Genomic DNA, 17,422 nt, shown 5'->3' with positions numbered 1-17,422 from the left:
GCTTCGACGTCACCATCAACATTTTTCTTGTAAAGGTGTGTATGTGTCTGTGTGAGTGTACATGTCACATATGTACAAGCATATATATATATATATATATGCCAATATAAACATAATGAACAGGTGCAACAGATTATTACCCACAAAACTGAAATTTTCAGCCCAATGCCTTATTTCTCTGGTCTTATCACTCTTACACACACACAAGCACTTTTCAACATTTTCATCATTTTTAGTGTCCATTTTTCTATACTTGTCAGATGAAATTTGTTGAGGCAGATTTTCTATGACCAGATGCTCTCCCTGTCTCCAACCCTCACCTGTTTCTAAGCAAGGTTATATTTTTTCATGCTCTGACTTGTTTTCAAAGAAGAATGGAAATGACACATATTGCTTGTATTAAGATGTATCACGACTTTCACATGGTGTCAAGACAAAGAGAGACAGAAATACACACACATATATGAACTTTTTTCACTTTCTGTCTACCAAATCCACTCTTACGGCTTTGGTTGGCTCAGGGCTATAGTAGAAAACACATGTCCAAGGCGCCAGACAGTGGAACTAAACCAAAAACCACATGTTTGGGAAATGAACCCCTTAACAACTCAGCCATGCCAGTGTCTATACGTAAACATGCATAAATATAAAAGACTTACCTGGAGAATCTGTATTTTTGACTGTTTCAATGGTGTGTACTTGAGGATCATCCTTAAAAATAACAACATAAATATTATTGTCACTGCATAGGACCCTTACTACAACTTCCTCACTCTATCAACCCCATTATACACACTGATGGGACTATGAAAGTACCAGTACCTCCACCACCACCACCACCACCCCAAATCTAGCTCTTCTCCACCACCTTGTTTTGCATGAATACTTTTACATTCATATTTTATCAGTAAAAGAAAGGAAGGGTGATTGTCTTTTTTTTTCATAATAATTCAAAGGTGGAAGTCCAGTGCACATGACATTTATAGATCCATCCTTACTGGTGACACTGATATGGTTGATTCAGAATGTGAACATCCACAGGTCATTGTCAAGAGACAGAAAAGTAGAAAAGTCTGGTCTGAACACTTGCAACATAGTGAACACTGCTACAGGCTTTCAGGGACTGAGTTTGTATTAAACTGGTGATTCTCATTTCCTTCCTAAAGGAAGGAAACTGAGAATTTCATTCAAATGCTTAAAAAGAATGAACTTCACTAAAAGAAATCCAAAGACCAGGTGGTGGTGTTAACCCTTTAGCCTTCAGATTACTCTTTTAAACGTAATGCTTATTTATTCACATTGCTTTGAATAAATCATGCATTAGCTCGTACCTTCAAGAAGTTGATGATGTAATTGCTTATTTTTAGACTGACATTGAAGGGTAGGTGTGAAAGTCTAGATCTGGTTAACATCTGGAAGAAATGACCAATTTAAACACAAAGGGATTAAACTGAGTGCAAGAGGGTTAAGCAGCCAAGTGGTTGGCATTTTGTATCTTCTCACTGAATACAAAATGCTGTACCTGTGGATAAGATGACATACAGAGTGATACCCATGGGTTTCAATTTCAAATTTTAATTTAGAAAAATTAAAAAGAAGCAATAATGTACCAGAGTGGATGTATAGACTGTTCTCTCCCCAAGATATGTGTCTTTGTGCTAATATTACAAATCAATACCTAGATTCTGTCTGGTCTGACTGACAGACATTTTACAGAGAGAAGAAATCTTGAGGTGAAGGTACAACACCTTGAATCATAGTTGATCACAGTTTTGTGGGAAGAGATGTTGAATCTCCTAAAAAAAAGAGAATGAGGAGGAACAAGAACCACCAGTATAGAAGAAAAGGAATTTCCTGATATATTACTTACTGCTGGAAATGGAAATTCAAATTTTACATAGGTGTCCAAATCCTTAGGAGAGTATGCTGAAAGATAAAAGAAAAATTATGAAAAAATGATATGGGTGTATTGTTAAAAAGTTCAATTCACAACTATGTTCTACTAGGTTTTTATTCTACTGTGTGGCACCTTGGACAAGTGTATTCTACAGATTTGGATTGATTGATATCTTGAGCATTGAACTTGGTAGATGTAAACTGTGTGTGCATAAACTCGTGGGTGTTTCTCGTTAATTCCCAACTACAGTCTTTTCTACTTCACAGACAATCATTCTCTCTCTCTCTCACTTTCACTTTTAGCTCCTCTCTACTTCATTGTCAGTCTTTCTCTCTTTTAACTCCATTGTTAGCCTCCTTCTTTCGTTCTCTCTCTCTCTCTCTCATTTCATGTCTATCTTACTCTCTCTACTTCATTGCCTGTATCTCTCCCTCTTAGACACTCTCCTTCAGTGCCAATTTATCTTTCTCTTGCTCTCTTCTTCATTATAGGTCTCTATCTCTCCTTCTCTCTAATTCACTGTCAGTCTCTCTTCCTCTCTCACTACAAGTCTATTTCTCTCCTTTTCTACATCAATCAGTTCATCTTTCTACCCTCTCTCTCTCTCTCTCTCTATCACTGACAGGTTCTCTCTCTCTCTCTCTCACCCTCACAGTCTATACCTTTCTCTCTGCTTTAATCAATCTATGTTGTTATAAAACATTAAGAGTTACTTACAGCTTGGTGGATTGTAATTGATCCCTCTAACAACTATCAGCTCAAAATCATTATCACCAAGATCAGTGTTACACCTAAGAGAGCAAAAAACAAAAATTAATATTTCAAATATTTCTTTTTTAATCACACAGGATGCTTTATATAAGCATAGTACCCATGTTGTGCAATATTTTAAAAATAACATATGAATTTTTGCATTACCCTGTGTAGTTGAAATTTTAATCTATCAAATTTAAGGATTCACTGCATTAAACACAACTGAAAACACTATGGGATTATTGGGATTAATGTTTTTCATTTCCAGTAATGTTCCTGCCTAACATGTCAGAATATGTCTCTTCTAATGACACACAGACATCTTATTTTATAAATCTATTGTCTACAGACACAGGCATGACTTTGTGGTAAGAAGTTTGCTTCCTAACCACATGCTCTGGGTTCAACCCAACTGCATGGCACCTTGGGCAAGTGTTTTCTGCTATAGCCTTGAGGTGACCAAGACCTTGTGAGTGGACTTCGTAGGCAGAACCTGTCTGTATGTATATATATATATATATATATATAGTAAAGAAAAAGCTGTTTCGCCTCATACTGAACCTTACAAAGGTCTTGACAATTATTTTGTCGTATTTACATACCGAAATTTACCGGTAAATAATTGTTGGTTACATGAAAAACCACAGGAAAATTATTTACCATTTTTATTGTATTACCATGTGGATTCCTCATTCCATTACGATTACCCAGAAGGCGCGCATGGCAGAATTTTGGAGGGAAAATTTACGTTCCCAGTCATTACTTGGTTTTAACATCTGCGCACTTCCCCCCACTATCTGATGTCGCTGGGTCAGAAGTGAGGGCTGGTGGCATTTGATAAAGCTAACGAATATAGCGCTGATGACGGAATTCAAACTCCCCTGTTTGTGATCCAGAAACACCGTGTTCGCTATTAACGGTAAGTGACTGAATTCGTATATTTGCCACTCCGGTTTTGTGTATGTGAGCTGCAAGGGCCTTCGTTTTTGGAATCTCCACTTATAGAAATGAAAAAAACGGTCTTTGACTGCCATTTCTAATTCCTTCGGTATGAGGCGAAACAGCTTGCTGCTAGCCAACTTATTTTTCTTTACTATATACTGAACCTTACAAAGGTCTTGACAATTATTTTGTCGTATTTACATACCGAAATTTACCGGTAAATAATTGTTGGTTACATGAAAAACCACAGGAAAATTATTTACCATTTTTATTGTATTACCATGTGGATTCCTCATTCCATTACGATTACCCAGAAGGCGCGCATGGCAGAATTTTGGAGGGAAAATTTACGTTCCCAGTCATTACTTGGTTTTAACATCTGTGCACTTCCCCCCACTATCTGATGTCGCTGGGTCAGAAGTGAGGGCTGGTGGCATTTGATAAAGCTAACGAATATAGCGCTGATGACGGAATTCAAACTCCCCTGTTTGTGATCCAGAAACACCGTGTTCGCTATTAACGGTAAGTGACTGAATTCGTATATTTGCCACTCCGGTTTTGTGTATGTGAGCCGCAAGGGCCTTCGTTTTTGGAATCTCCACTTATAGAAATGGAAAAAACGGTCTTTGACTGCCATTTCTAATTCCTTCGGTATGAGGCGAAACAGCTTGCTGCTAGCCAACTTATTTTTCTTTACTATATACTGAACCTTACAAAGGTCTTGACAATTATTTTGTCGTATTTACATACCGAAATTTACCGGTAAATAATTGTTGGTTACATGAAAAACCACAGGAAAATTATTTACCATTTTTATTGTATTACCATGTGGATTCCTCATTCCATTACGATTACCCAGAAGGCGCGCATGGCAGAATTTTGGAGGGAAAATTTACGTTCCCAGTCATTACTTGGTTTTAACATCTGTGCACTTCCCCCCACTATCTGATGTCGCTGGGTCAGAAGTGAGGGCTGGTGGCATTTGATAAAGCTAACGAATATAGCGCTGATGACGGAATTCAAACTCCCCTGTTTGTGATCCAGAAACACCGTGTTCGCTATTAACGGTAAGTGACTGAATTCGTATATTTGCACTCCGGTTTTGTGTATGTGAGCCGCAAGGGCCTTCGTTTTTGGAATCTCCACTTATAGAAATGGAAAAAACGGTCTTTGACTGCCATTTCTAATTCCTTCGGTATGAGGCGAAACAGCTTGCTGCTAGCCAACTTATTTTTCTTTACTATATACTGAACCTTACAAAGGTCTTGACAATTATTTTGTCGTATTTACATACCGAAATTTACCAGTAATAATTGTTGGTTACATGAAAAACCACAGGAAAATTATTTACCATTTTTATTGTATATATATATATATATATATATATATATATATATACATACACACATGTGTGTGTGTCTTTGTTCCCCACCACCACTTGACAACTGGTGTTGGTGTGTTTACATCCCCATAACATTAACAATTTGGCAAAAGACGCAGGTAGAATAAATACCAGGCTTTACAAAAAATAAATACTTAGGATGATTCATTTGACTAAAAATTTTTCAATGTGGTGCCCCAGCATGGCCACAGTCTAATGACTGAAACAAGTGAAAGATAAAAGATATATTATATTTTACTTATTTATTGTTAATGCACACTATCACAGTTTCCTAGGATGCCACAGAAGAGAGGAGGGATTTACTCAGTCAAACAAACTGGAGTGAGCCAAGTTATACACCTCACTCAATACAGGGCACAACATACTGAATACAGCAGCAAGCTTTGAAATTAAGAGGTAATTAAGTCTACAACTATAGTGATTGTATATTGTAAGGAATTTAGTACTGTGCTTTACACTGGAATATGTGTAGTATTAATTATAAATACTTCAGAAACAGCATGAGTATATTAGCATCTTCTTATTGCTAAGCTGGTGTATAACAGATGATGTGAGACACTGCAGTTTTAGACACACACATTAACAACATAGATACATATACACACAGACAGTCAACAGAGACATACACACAAACACTGACAACACATACACACCCATACGTTGTCAAAACAGACATATATTCACAGACATAGAGAGAGAGAATTAAGAACAAACATACTTGACCATGCTGAAAGTTGTAGTTTCGTAGTGAAACCTTGGGACAGGGTCACCATGGTGTAAAGCATTTTTGAGAGAATCCAAATCTTTGATACAACTTTGTTCTAAAGTCTGAAACCTAAAGAGAAACAATTCATCATCATTATCATCATAAACAATGCAATAAATGCAAGAGACATCATCCTTAACAGCATCATCATTATCAACATTTCTAACATATCTAACAAAAAATAAAAATTATACATTGACCAATTCACTATGAAAAATTGTACATGAATGTTTGAATAGGAAAATATAGGCCATGGAAGGAAGAGAAATAAAAACCAGGCATGAAATACCAATAACTTTATAACAACTCATTTTGAAGGTTATAGCCATGAGATCAACAAATATAGAGACTTCTCTTTTATTTTCTTGGGGATGATCTTAAGCTGTGTGGGCTAATTATTAATTTTAATGATTCCTAACATAAGCAGAAAACCAAATATTTTAGAGAGAGCATAAACTGATTATACTGAGCCCTGTACTTTGACTGGTTTTTATTTTACCAATCCCAAAAGGTTAAAAGGCGAAGTCAGCCTTGGTAATATTTAAACTTACAATTACTAGCATGGTTTGTGATTAAGAAGCTTGCTTCCCAACCATGTGATGTACAGTTCAGTCCCAGTGCAACACTTTAGACAAGTGTCTTCTACAACAGCTGAGGGCTAACCAAAGCCTTGTGATTTATAAGATGGAAACTGAAAGAAGCTTGCTGTGTGTGTGTGTGTGTGTCCTTGTCTTGATATGATGTGCTAGCTGTAAATTAGTATCACCTTCATACAAGCAATGTAGTTTGTCTCCAGTCTTCTGTGAAAAACATGTTTGAATATGAGAAAACAAAACCTCGCATGGAAGATAAAGGTTGGTGACAAGAAGGGCATCTAGCTATAGAAAATCTGCCTCACAAATTCCATTTGACCCACGCAAGCAAGGAAAACAACATTAAAGATTGTGTTGAATGATGATGATGATTGTAAGGTAATTGGATGTCAATAATCTGTAGATGTTGAACTGAAAACATTTAAGGGAAACAAACGAATAATTTACCTTGATGCTGACAAGACATCTCCTAGTTTTGTGAAATGTTTGTTGTTCGTAGAACACATCTGAAAATATAACAATTTAACAATAAGCTTTTCATTCTACATTTCCTTTATTTCTTTTATTCTTAAACAATGGATTGAATGAAATGGGATTTAGAAAATGTTCACAAATTATTGAAATAAAACTTTAAGACCTGGTTAAGGTTGGCTGGCTCACATTGAGATCAACAAGATATCATTTTTTTCTCAATCATTTTTACTTGTTTCAGTCATTCGACTGCAACCATGCTGGAGCACCATCTTGAAGAATTTTAGTTGTCAACCTAAGGCTATAGTAGAAGATACTTGCCCAAGGTGTGGTTGAGAAGCAAACTTCTTACCACATAGCAACTCCTATGTTGAGTCTTTTTTGTATAAGAACTATAAAACTCTTTATGCAGTCACACTACAGCAGCTCTTTTGGTACATGATCTCTGTTGAAATACACTGCTTTTCTTTTTAATCAATTTTGAAAATGATATAGATTTTAGTAAAATGAATATCGTTCTGAGTTCAGTCTCACTGCATGGCACTTTGGGCAAGTTCCTCTAATATAATTCCAGACCAACCAAAAGCCTTGTAAATGGATTTAGTAGATGGAATCAAAAAGAAGCCTATCGTTCATACATGCACACAGTATGTGTGTGTCTCCTTGTCTTGACATCACATGAGAGTTGCAAAATGATTGTCATTCATTTCCAATGTTATGTGAAAACCAATCCGACAATGATGAAATATCAACTTGCTCAGAAACAAGTAAGGGTTGGTGAGAGGAAGGGCATCTAGTCATGGAAAAACTGTCTCGATAAACTCCATCCAACCCATGCAAGCATGGAAAAGTGGATGTTAAAATGATGATGATGAAGTTTGTTATTATTAAGCTGTTGTTTGGAACGTAAAATTAGCATAAAATTTTGAAGGAAGATTTTGATTTAGATCATTTTAAAACAGAAAGTTTGTATCAGCAAACCAGGGGTGGTCATGGGCAGTTTGGAACCAAAAGGGTTAAAGGACAGCAGTATATTAAATGATGTTACTGTGGAGAAGATAGGCACAAGAAAATCTACAAAAGGCCTCTACTTTATAAAGAATCAGCAAATGTTCTGACTTGGAGGTAGGAGCATATATTTTCTTAAATGTCGTCCTGAAACTACTTCAGGAATTAAAAAAAAAAAAAAATCTGGGAAATGGGAAAAGAAAAAAACTCACTTGAATTTGAGAAACAAGACTATCTCTTAATTTCTTAAAAACTTCCTCACGATCTCCAGACAAAGTACAATCTTCAGGATTTACAAACACAAATTTTTGCTCCCTGTCTTCATCTGAAATTAATGGAGGTGGTACCTACAAGAAAATATACAATATATTTACACACATAAATTTGAATATCAACAATAATAATCATGACTACAAGAACAATAATTGTTTCTAATTTAGGCACAAGGCCAAACCTTTTGAAGGAAAAGGGTTAGTAGATGCCACCAACCCCAAAACTTGACAGGTGATTTTATTTTATCAATATCAGAAGGATAAAAGACAAAGTCAACTTTGATATGATTTGAACTCAGAATGTAAAGGACTGAAAGAGATACTGCAAGGTAGTTTCCCAAGACTCTAATGAGAAACAACAGAGAACAGAAAAAAAAAAGTTACACCATTTAATTATGTCTCTGCAGTCAACCTAATCTTTCATCATCGCAGGCTTAATAAAATATGTAGTAGACAAGTACATGGGTACTTTGAATTAATTACACTCTCCCTTGCCTTACATTAGAAACTAATATTTTTTAACCCTTATATTTGAGATGTCCAATTGTAAGATGGGAACACTTACCTTTGAAAGGTCAACTGGTAACCCTCCTTCAGCAGCTTCGATCATTGGCTCAAATCCCTAAAGAAAAATTGAAAATTTAATTAATCTTCTTGTGCCTGTATTTATGATGAAACACATTTCATGTTTTAATTAATCTATATAATAAAGCTCAACATCTGAGTGTCTCTACATCTACAGGACAAAAGGGAATAGAAGATACATAAAAACAAAGTATATATTCTCATGTAAAATTTTACAAAAAAGATGATGAGCTACACAAAATTTACTTTCCATTGCAATTAGGGAGGTTGAAGGGGGGCAAACACCCACTCTGAAATTTCAAATACCTCCAATTTCAATGGAAATAACAACATAATTACTAGGTACTAAATAAAGACGATTTCCAAAATTTCACCATCTTACAATATTATTTAACCCCCCCCCCCCGCTAATAGGGTTTATAACATGGGACAGAGCCCTTTTGAAAGTGCAAATACATCCACTTTTCATGGAAGATACATAAAATTTAAGTATGTGTTCTTTTCACACAGCTATTCACATCCATTCTTGCCACATGACCATACCAGCACAATCGTCTCTCTTGCACTACACATCTGATTATTCTTGGGTCCAACCTTTCTGTCAAGGCACTAACACTCTGTTGAGTATGCACACTGATATTACACATCCATCGGAGCATGCTGGCTTCATTCCTTGCGAGCTTACACATGTCCTCAGCAGTCATGGCCCATGTTTCACTGCCATGTAGCATGGCTGTTCATACACGTGTCGTACAGTCTACCTTTTACTCTGAGCAAGAGGCCCTTTGTCACCAGCAGAGGTAAGAGCTCTCTGAACTTAGCCCAGGCTATTCTTATTCTAGCAGCTACACTTTCAGTGCACCCTCCCCTGCTACTGACTTGGTCACTTAGGTAACGGAAGCTCTCAACTACTTCTTGGAATAAGTATACTACAAAACTTCAACAATGCATATATATAGATATATAGATGTATATATATATATGCATATATTGGGTTGGCAACTTAGTTCCCGCTGTTTTTTTTAATTTTGGAATTTATTGCGTTTTTAAATTCTGGAATCTATTTTTTCGAGAATTCTATTTTTGAATCATTTTGAAATCTATTTTGTTTCTTTTCTAGTTAATTTTTGTTTATTTTCAGATCATTAAAATGGAATGTCAAGTTAAGAAAAACGAGCATTTTCGACACCTCCTTCTTTTTGCTTTTAATCAAGGTTCTAAGGCCACAGAAGCTGCTCACGACATTTGTGCTGTGTATGGAGGGGGTGCCATAGCTGTAAGAACCGCTCCTAATTGGTGTGCCAAGTTAAAAATGGAAATTTTGACCTCCAACACACACCTCGTCCTGGCTGTCCAGTTGAGTTCGATGAAGAGAGATTAAACCAACTTTTGCACGAAAATTCTCATCAAATAACAAGAGAACAGGCAGAGAAAATGGAATGCTCCCACACTGCTATAGAGAAGCATCTTCACTCGATGGGAAAGGTTCAGAAGTATGGAGCACGGGTTCCGCATGCTTTAAATGACAACAACAAAAATCAACGAGCCACAATCTCCACTGGTTTCCTTGCTCATCACCACTCAACTCATGGACACAAGCAACGATTTCTTTACCGAATTGTTACTGGCAACGAAAAATGGTGCCTGTACATCAGTATGAAGCAGCGTAAGGAATAGCTACTAACCACTAAGCCATGCACCTCCACTATATGATTACAAAGTAAACTTCATAACCACACCTACTTCTGTAAACAGTATTTACCTTCACTTGACGGAGATAAGCTTTAGCAAGTTCCATATTTTGATTCTTTCGAGCTTGAATTGCTGCCTGGCGGTACTCAGCCATGCGTTCCTTCAAAAAGGCAATATGTTGTTCTTGTCTAGAAGAAATACTTCTTCGAGCAACTGAAATTAGAAGAGATTTTTTTTTAAAGCTAGAGACTGACTAAACGATCAACTTTAGGATTATTTGTAACTATGGTGTCTTCTTTTCTGTATATTATTTTACCAGTACCTTCATCTATGTTTAAGATGATAGGAGGAAGTTTAAAGGAGATTTAACTGCTATTCTTATTGAGTAACTACACACAGGTTCCGTCACATGGTCATATCTGGATTTTTTATTTCATGGAAGAACACAAATATTATTCTCCATTACAGTTTACATTATTGTTGAAAGCAGCAGGAATCAGAACCTCTGAGGTAGTCATCTACAATCCCTTTGCTATCCTTTCAGGGGATAAGACTCCAGAAACAGAAGTAAAACAGAGTTTACATACTTTATACTCAAGATTTAGATCTTTAGTAAAAGTAGACTTATTCCATGTGGACAGTTACTGGATTTCCAACTAATAGATTGTGAGTTCAAATATACTTCATTGATTGGTCTATAATGAATAGCTGTTCTAAGTTTAGGTGTTGAGAAGCAAAAACCAGAACCTCTGGGAAAAATTTTCTACAGTAGGCTAGTGTTTTATTCAAGGAAAGATGAAAAGTCAGAGGAGCTAAACACTGTTCATGGAAAATTTTCAGATTATTGCAGATATTTACATTTTATTGAAATAAAGATTTCATACTTACAAGCTCGTTTGCGAATTTCTTGTTCAGAAAGCTCTTGTTGGGATGCTGGCTGTTGTTTTGCCACTGGAGGATGGGCAGGTGGTTTCATAGGAGCCTGCTTCATATTCGATGAGGTGACAGACGAACTACTAGTTGATGACGATGGTGGTTTTGAATCATTCACAGGAATTGGTGGAAAGCCTATGGGAAAAGAAAATTTACATTAAAAAAAAGGAAAACAACATATTCTATCATCATCATTTTAATGTCTACTTTTCCAATGCTTGCATGGGTCAGATGGAGTTTTTTAAAGGAGATTATCTACAACCAGATGCTCTTCCTGTTGCCAACCCTGCCGTATTCAGAAGCAAGATATTTCCCCATGGCTAAACATGTTTATGCTGAACATTGAAAATTAATGACACTGCTTGTATGACGGTGACACAACTATCAAGCAATTTGAAGACAAGGAGACACAAACGTACACACACACACACATTTTCACAGATACATACACATATATGACAGGCTTCTTTCAGTTTGTCTACTAAATCCACTCACAAGGCTTTGGTTGGCCTAGCACTATAGTAGAGGACACTTACCCGAGCTGTCATGCAATGGGAGTGAACCCAAAACCATGTGGTTGGGAAGCAAACTTCTTAACCACACAGCCACATCTGCACCTTTCTAATTTATTATAAATTTCATCATTGTCATCATCATTATTGTAAACAACATTAATGTGCATTTGTATATTTTTCCATGCTGACATGATTTGGGTGAACCTGTATCAAAATCTGTATTATCAAACATTCCAGACCTTCATCATATTTTGTAAGGTCCAAGATCTTGGGATATGACCTCAGTATTTCTTAACATGACTACCTTTTCTACTGGTACTTCCACCAACAGCACATAATGTATTTTTCACATCCAGACTCACATATATAATCTCCTGCATTTATCAAACTGAGGTCTTTGCTGTCCAGCCACACTCACAGCTCACTTAGACTTCATCTTTAATGCAACATATCATTAGACAGCCAACAGATCAAACTAATATCATTTCTATTTGGCCTCCACATAGCTGTGTCAGTTGCCAAGATACAGGTTTAGGGTAGAGGGTTAGCAGAAATGATAGCACAACAGGCTTACAGTATTTAGCTCTGTCACTCTAAAGAGGGATAAAGCTCAAGTCCTATTGAAGTTGACTTCACCGTGTATAGAAACAGGGTCAATCAAACAACAAACATCCCATCTTATACACCTTTTAATGATTAGTGGCAGGAAAGAGTATTTGTTATTCCATCAATTAATCTGATGCTGAAAACATCAGGAAGGCATAATAATGCAAAACTAATTTACCCTAGTTTACAGTTTGTAAGGTGAAATACTTAATGAATATGAAGTAAAAGATTTAAGTTTCTTTCTTCTAAATTACCAGTTTTGAAATTTCAAGTTGATGAAAACTGAAAAGTGCCCATAAATACTTCATCAAGCTATATTTAACCCTTTTGATACCAACCCACCTGAGACTGCCCTTGGTTCAATGATACAACCTTGCTTTTTTAAAGTATTCTAAATTAAAGCCGTCTACCAAAATTTCATGATAATTTGTGTGTCACACACTAGCTTAATAATGAAACAGTTATTTTTTTCTAAATTCTTCGTTATTTTCAAAATTAATTGAAACAAAGGCAGTGTATTTCTATAGAAATATGGGAACAAAATGGTTAAAAGGAGGAATTGTTCCAAAACAAATTTTCCTAAGCAAAAAGTTTCAACCAAAAAAATCAAAATTTTATAAACTAACACATTACTGTCAATAGATGTATATATATAATATAATTTGTTGAGTACATGATATATAACAAGTTTTACATAAACTGCATTTATCTTATTACATATACATATTTTGTGTCAACATATTTTAGTTTCAGATCTAACATAGTATTAAACTCTGTTATTACGTGGTATATAAGTTTTATGTAAACTACATTTATCTAATTATATACATAAATACATACATGTATGTATATATATATATATATATATATATATATATATATATATATATATATATATATATACATATATATACATTCATACATACACACACATACATACACACACACATACCTTGTGTCAACATTTTAGATCTAACATAGTAAATATCTGTTGATATATAACAAGTTTAAATACATCACATTAATGTAATAATACATTAACATCTAATAAGTCCTGAATAGAAACTGTAATATCTTAATAGATTTTTAATGTGTATGTTTATAATTTTGATATTGTCTATTGTTATGTCATGCATTCAACAGAGTACCACATGGTTCAACACATGGGATAAACAGGTTTCACATCTAATATAGTATATACTCTGTTGATAAAGCAAGTTTGATATATACTACATTTATCTAATTATACATACATACCTTGTGCCAACACATATTTTAGATTTAACATACTAAACTCTGCTCTGCTCAATGCATTGTATGACAAATTTTATATAGAGTACATTTATCTAAATATACATATACACCTTGAGTCAAAACATGTGGTACTGTGTTGAATGCATGACATACACATTAAAAATCTATTAAGATATTACAGGACCTTCCATAGTTACAGGTCATTTATGTATTAAGGAATCTCATTCTTAATCATAAAAAAACATTTTTAATTATGAAAAATTATTAATTGAAAAAAAAAAGATTAAAATTGGAAATTTTAATTAAGAATTTCTGATAAAGTGAAACAAGAAGTACCTGGAGGTGTTGGTAACTCCTCAAAATTAACAGTTTTCCCGGCTTTATACATTTTGATAGCATTTTCATATTCCTGTGATTAAGAGAAGTAAAGTAACATGAATTAAACATACATGCCAAACAATACATTAACAATACATATAACAGGTATACAATACAGGCGCAGGAGTGGCTGTGTGGTAAGTAGCTTGTTTACCAACCACATGGTTCCGGGTTCAGTCCCACTGCGTGGCACTTTGGGCAAGTGTCTTCTACTATAGCCTCGGGCCGACCAAAGCCTTGTGAGTGGATTTGGTAGACGGAAACTGAAAGAAGCCCGTCGTATATATGTATATATATATGAGTGTGTGTGTGTCCCTGTTTGTCCCCCTAGCATTGCTTGACAACCGATGCTGGTGTGTTTATGTCCCCGTTACTTAGCGGTTCGGCAAAAGAGACCGATAGAATAAGTACTGGGCTTACAAAAGAATAAGTCCCGGGATCGAGTTTGCTCGATTAAAGGCGGTGCTCCAGCATGGCCGCAGTCAAATGACTGAAACAAGTAAAAGAGTAAAAGAGAAAGAAAGAGAGAGAGTAATATAAAACAATACCTTTGCAATACGCCCCATTCGCCGAGCTTTACCACCATTGCCACTTTTTTTTGCTTCTTCTTCAACTGTTCTATATTTATTCATTCTCTGTTGAAGAGCATCCTCCACTGAAGACGGAGCATCTGGAGTCTTGTACAACTTCTTTAAAGCTGAAATAACATGAAATCATTTTAAGTAATTTGTTGTATTGCTAAATCATGGCAAAATTAAAAACTTAATAAAAAAATATGAATTTCTATATTTTAATGAAAAGTTTCTGTTTTATAAATTAGAAATTTAAAACTAAACTAAGGAAAAAGAAAAGAGGTGGATAAATAAAATTAAATCCCAACTCCACATTTCTGGATTGTTCCTAAATAGAATTGTTAATACTATTTAAAATGCAGTAGGATGAGAGAAATGGCACAGCACCAAGCTATCTGCATTGTGGTATTTTGATGCATTGCTCTGTGATCATCCTCATCATTTGGTGTCCATGTTCCGTGCTGGCATAGGTTAAACAGTTCAACAGGAACCAATAGCTCCAAAGTGTGCATCATGCTCTAATGTCTGCTTGGGCATGGTTCCTATGGCTGGATACTTTTTCAGACACCAAACACCTTAATGTGTATTGGGTGCTTTTTTATAGAACCAGCATTAGTGAGATCACCATGCAGTCTGCAAGACTAAAATTCCTTTCAAATCTTCCTTCTTTGTCTCACATATACTTCACTTTTGTCTTCCTCATTTTCTGCAGACTACCCATCCTAAGGTCCCACAACATTAATTAACTATCCTGGGATATAATAATTATAACAATAACAGTAATGAATAACAAACAGATTTTTACCACTTGGTGAAAGATTTGGAATTTCTTCCTTTGTTGAAGATGAATCAACTTCTTTGACAGAACTACCTTGACTGACATGGCCAGATTGGGAGCTGATGTTATTATTAGTGGGAGTTTGGAATTGTGTCGAACCTGAAAACAAGATGAAAACACAAAATATCTCATTTTAAGAAACAACAAGACTGAAGTAAGATTTCATCATATATACATGGTGGTGTGAGAAAGAGAGAAAACAGTGAGAGGGGGGGAGGTATTGATTTATTTACTCACAGCTGAACTTCAACATGATGCTATTACAAGATTCTCACTGGGAAGGTCATAAATTTCTTATCTACACATGCACATGGGTGGGCAGGCAGGCAGAGAGAGAGAGAGAGATGTACATACAACACAAAAACACACATGCATGCATACAATTGCTGCATTAATAGTCACACTGTCAGGGAGAGCTACAATGTCAATTCAAAAAGCTTTTGAGTGCTGCGTTGTATTAGTCAGACAACATCTACTGAACAGTAAAGGGTAGAACAGGAACACCATGTGTACTCAACACTGAAAATATTATCATGATGAGATTATGTGAAAAACTCATGAACAGATATTGTGAGTGTCCAGAAATAGGCAGCTGGACTAACTAACTTAAATACAAACTTGGAAAAACATTCAGCAGATCAGCAGAAATTTATGCTAACTAGCAAGCTAGAGGATACAAACAATATTGAGAAGAGTAGCAGCCTGCCTTGGACATGTGACAGATATATCACATCTCACCTCGAAAAGTATGCCTTCAATTAATAAGAGAGGTAAGGATGTCTCTAAATGGTATGATAGAATATGTGCCATACCAGTGTGTCACCCACATCATCATCAGCTATCCAAAAATATCTGCATAGGTGCTACCTTTCTATGAGACATGATATTGTTGTCGAAACTATTTACAAAGCTTTTCATAGTCCTACAAAAAGCACTGGAATGTATTCACAGCCTTAACAATAAGGAATACCAGTGGTACATTCTTATAACAATATAATCTGGTACAAACACAACAGATCTGATAGCATTCTCTGGAACAGGAAACAAAAATGAAGAAAACACGAAGAAAACAAACACACATATATATTTGTGAGTCACTAACTTACATGCAAGTTGTGCTCTCATGTTTAGAGGACAGTACAGCCTTGTGTTGCCTGATTTACAACTAGCTCCCTGTGCCTCAGCATGAAATTTAAAATTGGCATCATTGTGGATCCATATAGTACATAACATACTTATAATTACAAGTGACTGTACCTCCACTTCTTGCCAGATGGACTGTACAATGACAACAATTTACAGAAGTGATAACCTGCTCCTCCTCACAGTACTTATTCACAGCCAAGTGTCAAGTGATCTAAAAACCAGAGCAGGGGAGAGAGAGAGAACAAATGTCCTACAAACCTTTGTAACCTGGAGGAGGAGGTGGCATTTTTGAGAGGTCGATAGGTTTGCTCTCCACAAGGGCTTTGATAACGTTTTCAAATTGCTGGAATATAAGAAGAAACAATTAATACATAGTGCATATATATGTGTATCTGTATACGATAGAAATCGGTAGAATTAGTCTCTTACCTTGTTTCCTTTACATGTAGGATTCCTTTGACACATTTCTAGAAACCTGCACATAGGTCAGAAGCTCTTGGCATACTTTCAGAAAAACTCATTATTCATGTCTATTTTCCTGCGTAACTATTTTTTGCATGTAGTTGGAAGTTATGCTAATGCTATAGTAGTGTTTCTCCTGACAGAGAGCAGGCCCTACACTCCTTGGAGAGGGGTTATGAGTATTGAAAAGGAATGGGCAAATTGTCACATTTAATAAAATTAAGTGGTTTTAAACTGTTTAACCCTTTAGCATTCAGATTCCTCTGCCAAATGTAATGCTTATTTATTCACATTGTTTTGAATTAATTATGCAATATCTTGTACCTTTGAGATTTTC

The 17,422-nt window shown here is 35.6% G+C and overlaps 1 protein-coding gene across 2 annotated transcripts in view; it reads right to left on the bottom strand.

The window, feature by feature from the left end:
* LOC115214939 (coiled-coil and C2 domain-containing protein 1-like) overlaps positions 1–17,422 on the bottom strand; it is a 54,259-nt gene that overhangs the window by 18,871 nt on the left and 17,966 nt on the right. For both annotated transcript variants that reach the window (XM_036505333.1, XM_029784022.2), the window contains exons 8-20: positions 16,882–16,966; positions 15,445–15,576; positions 14,616–14,764; positions 14,026–14,098; positions 11,270–11,449; positions 10,452–10,594; positions 8,670–8,726; positions 8,045–8,179; positions 6,801–6,859; positions 5,713–5,829; positions 2,615–2,688; positions 1,871–1,926; positions 660–711 (exon numbers count right to left, since the gene is read on the bottom strand). In XM_036505333.1, the coding sequence (XP_036361226.1) occupies positions 660–711; positions 1,871–1,926; positions 2,615–2,688; positions 5,713–5,829; positions 6,801–6,859; positions 8,045–8,179; positions 8,670–8,726; positions 10,452–10,594; positions 11,270–11,449; positions 14,026–14,098; positions 14,616–14,764; positions 15,445–15,576; positions 16,882–16,966 (1,312 nt within the window). The remainder of the gene's footprint in view (positions 1–659; positions 712–1,870; positions 1,927–2,614; positions 2,689–5,712; positions 5,830–6,800; positions 6,860–8,044; positions 8,180–8,669; positions 8,727–10,451; positions 10,595–11,269; positions 11,450–14,025; positions 14,099–14,615; positions 14,765–15,444; positions 15,577–16,881; positions 16,967–17,422) is intronic.

Source organism: Octopus sinensis, linkage group LG8, assembly GCF_006345805.1.
Source record: "Octopus sinensis linkage group LG8, ASM634580v1, whole genome shotgun sequence".
In the NCBI taxonomy this organism is placed as follows: domain Eukaryota; kingdom Metazoa; phylum Mollusca; class Cephalopoda; order Octopoda; family Octopodidae; genus Octopus; species Octopus sinensis.
Note: the sequence above shows the minus strand (reverse complement) of the source record. Positions and strands in the feature narration are given on the sequence as shown.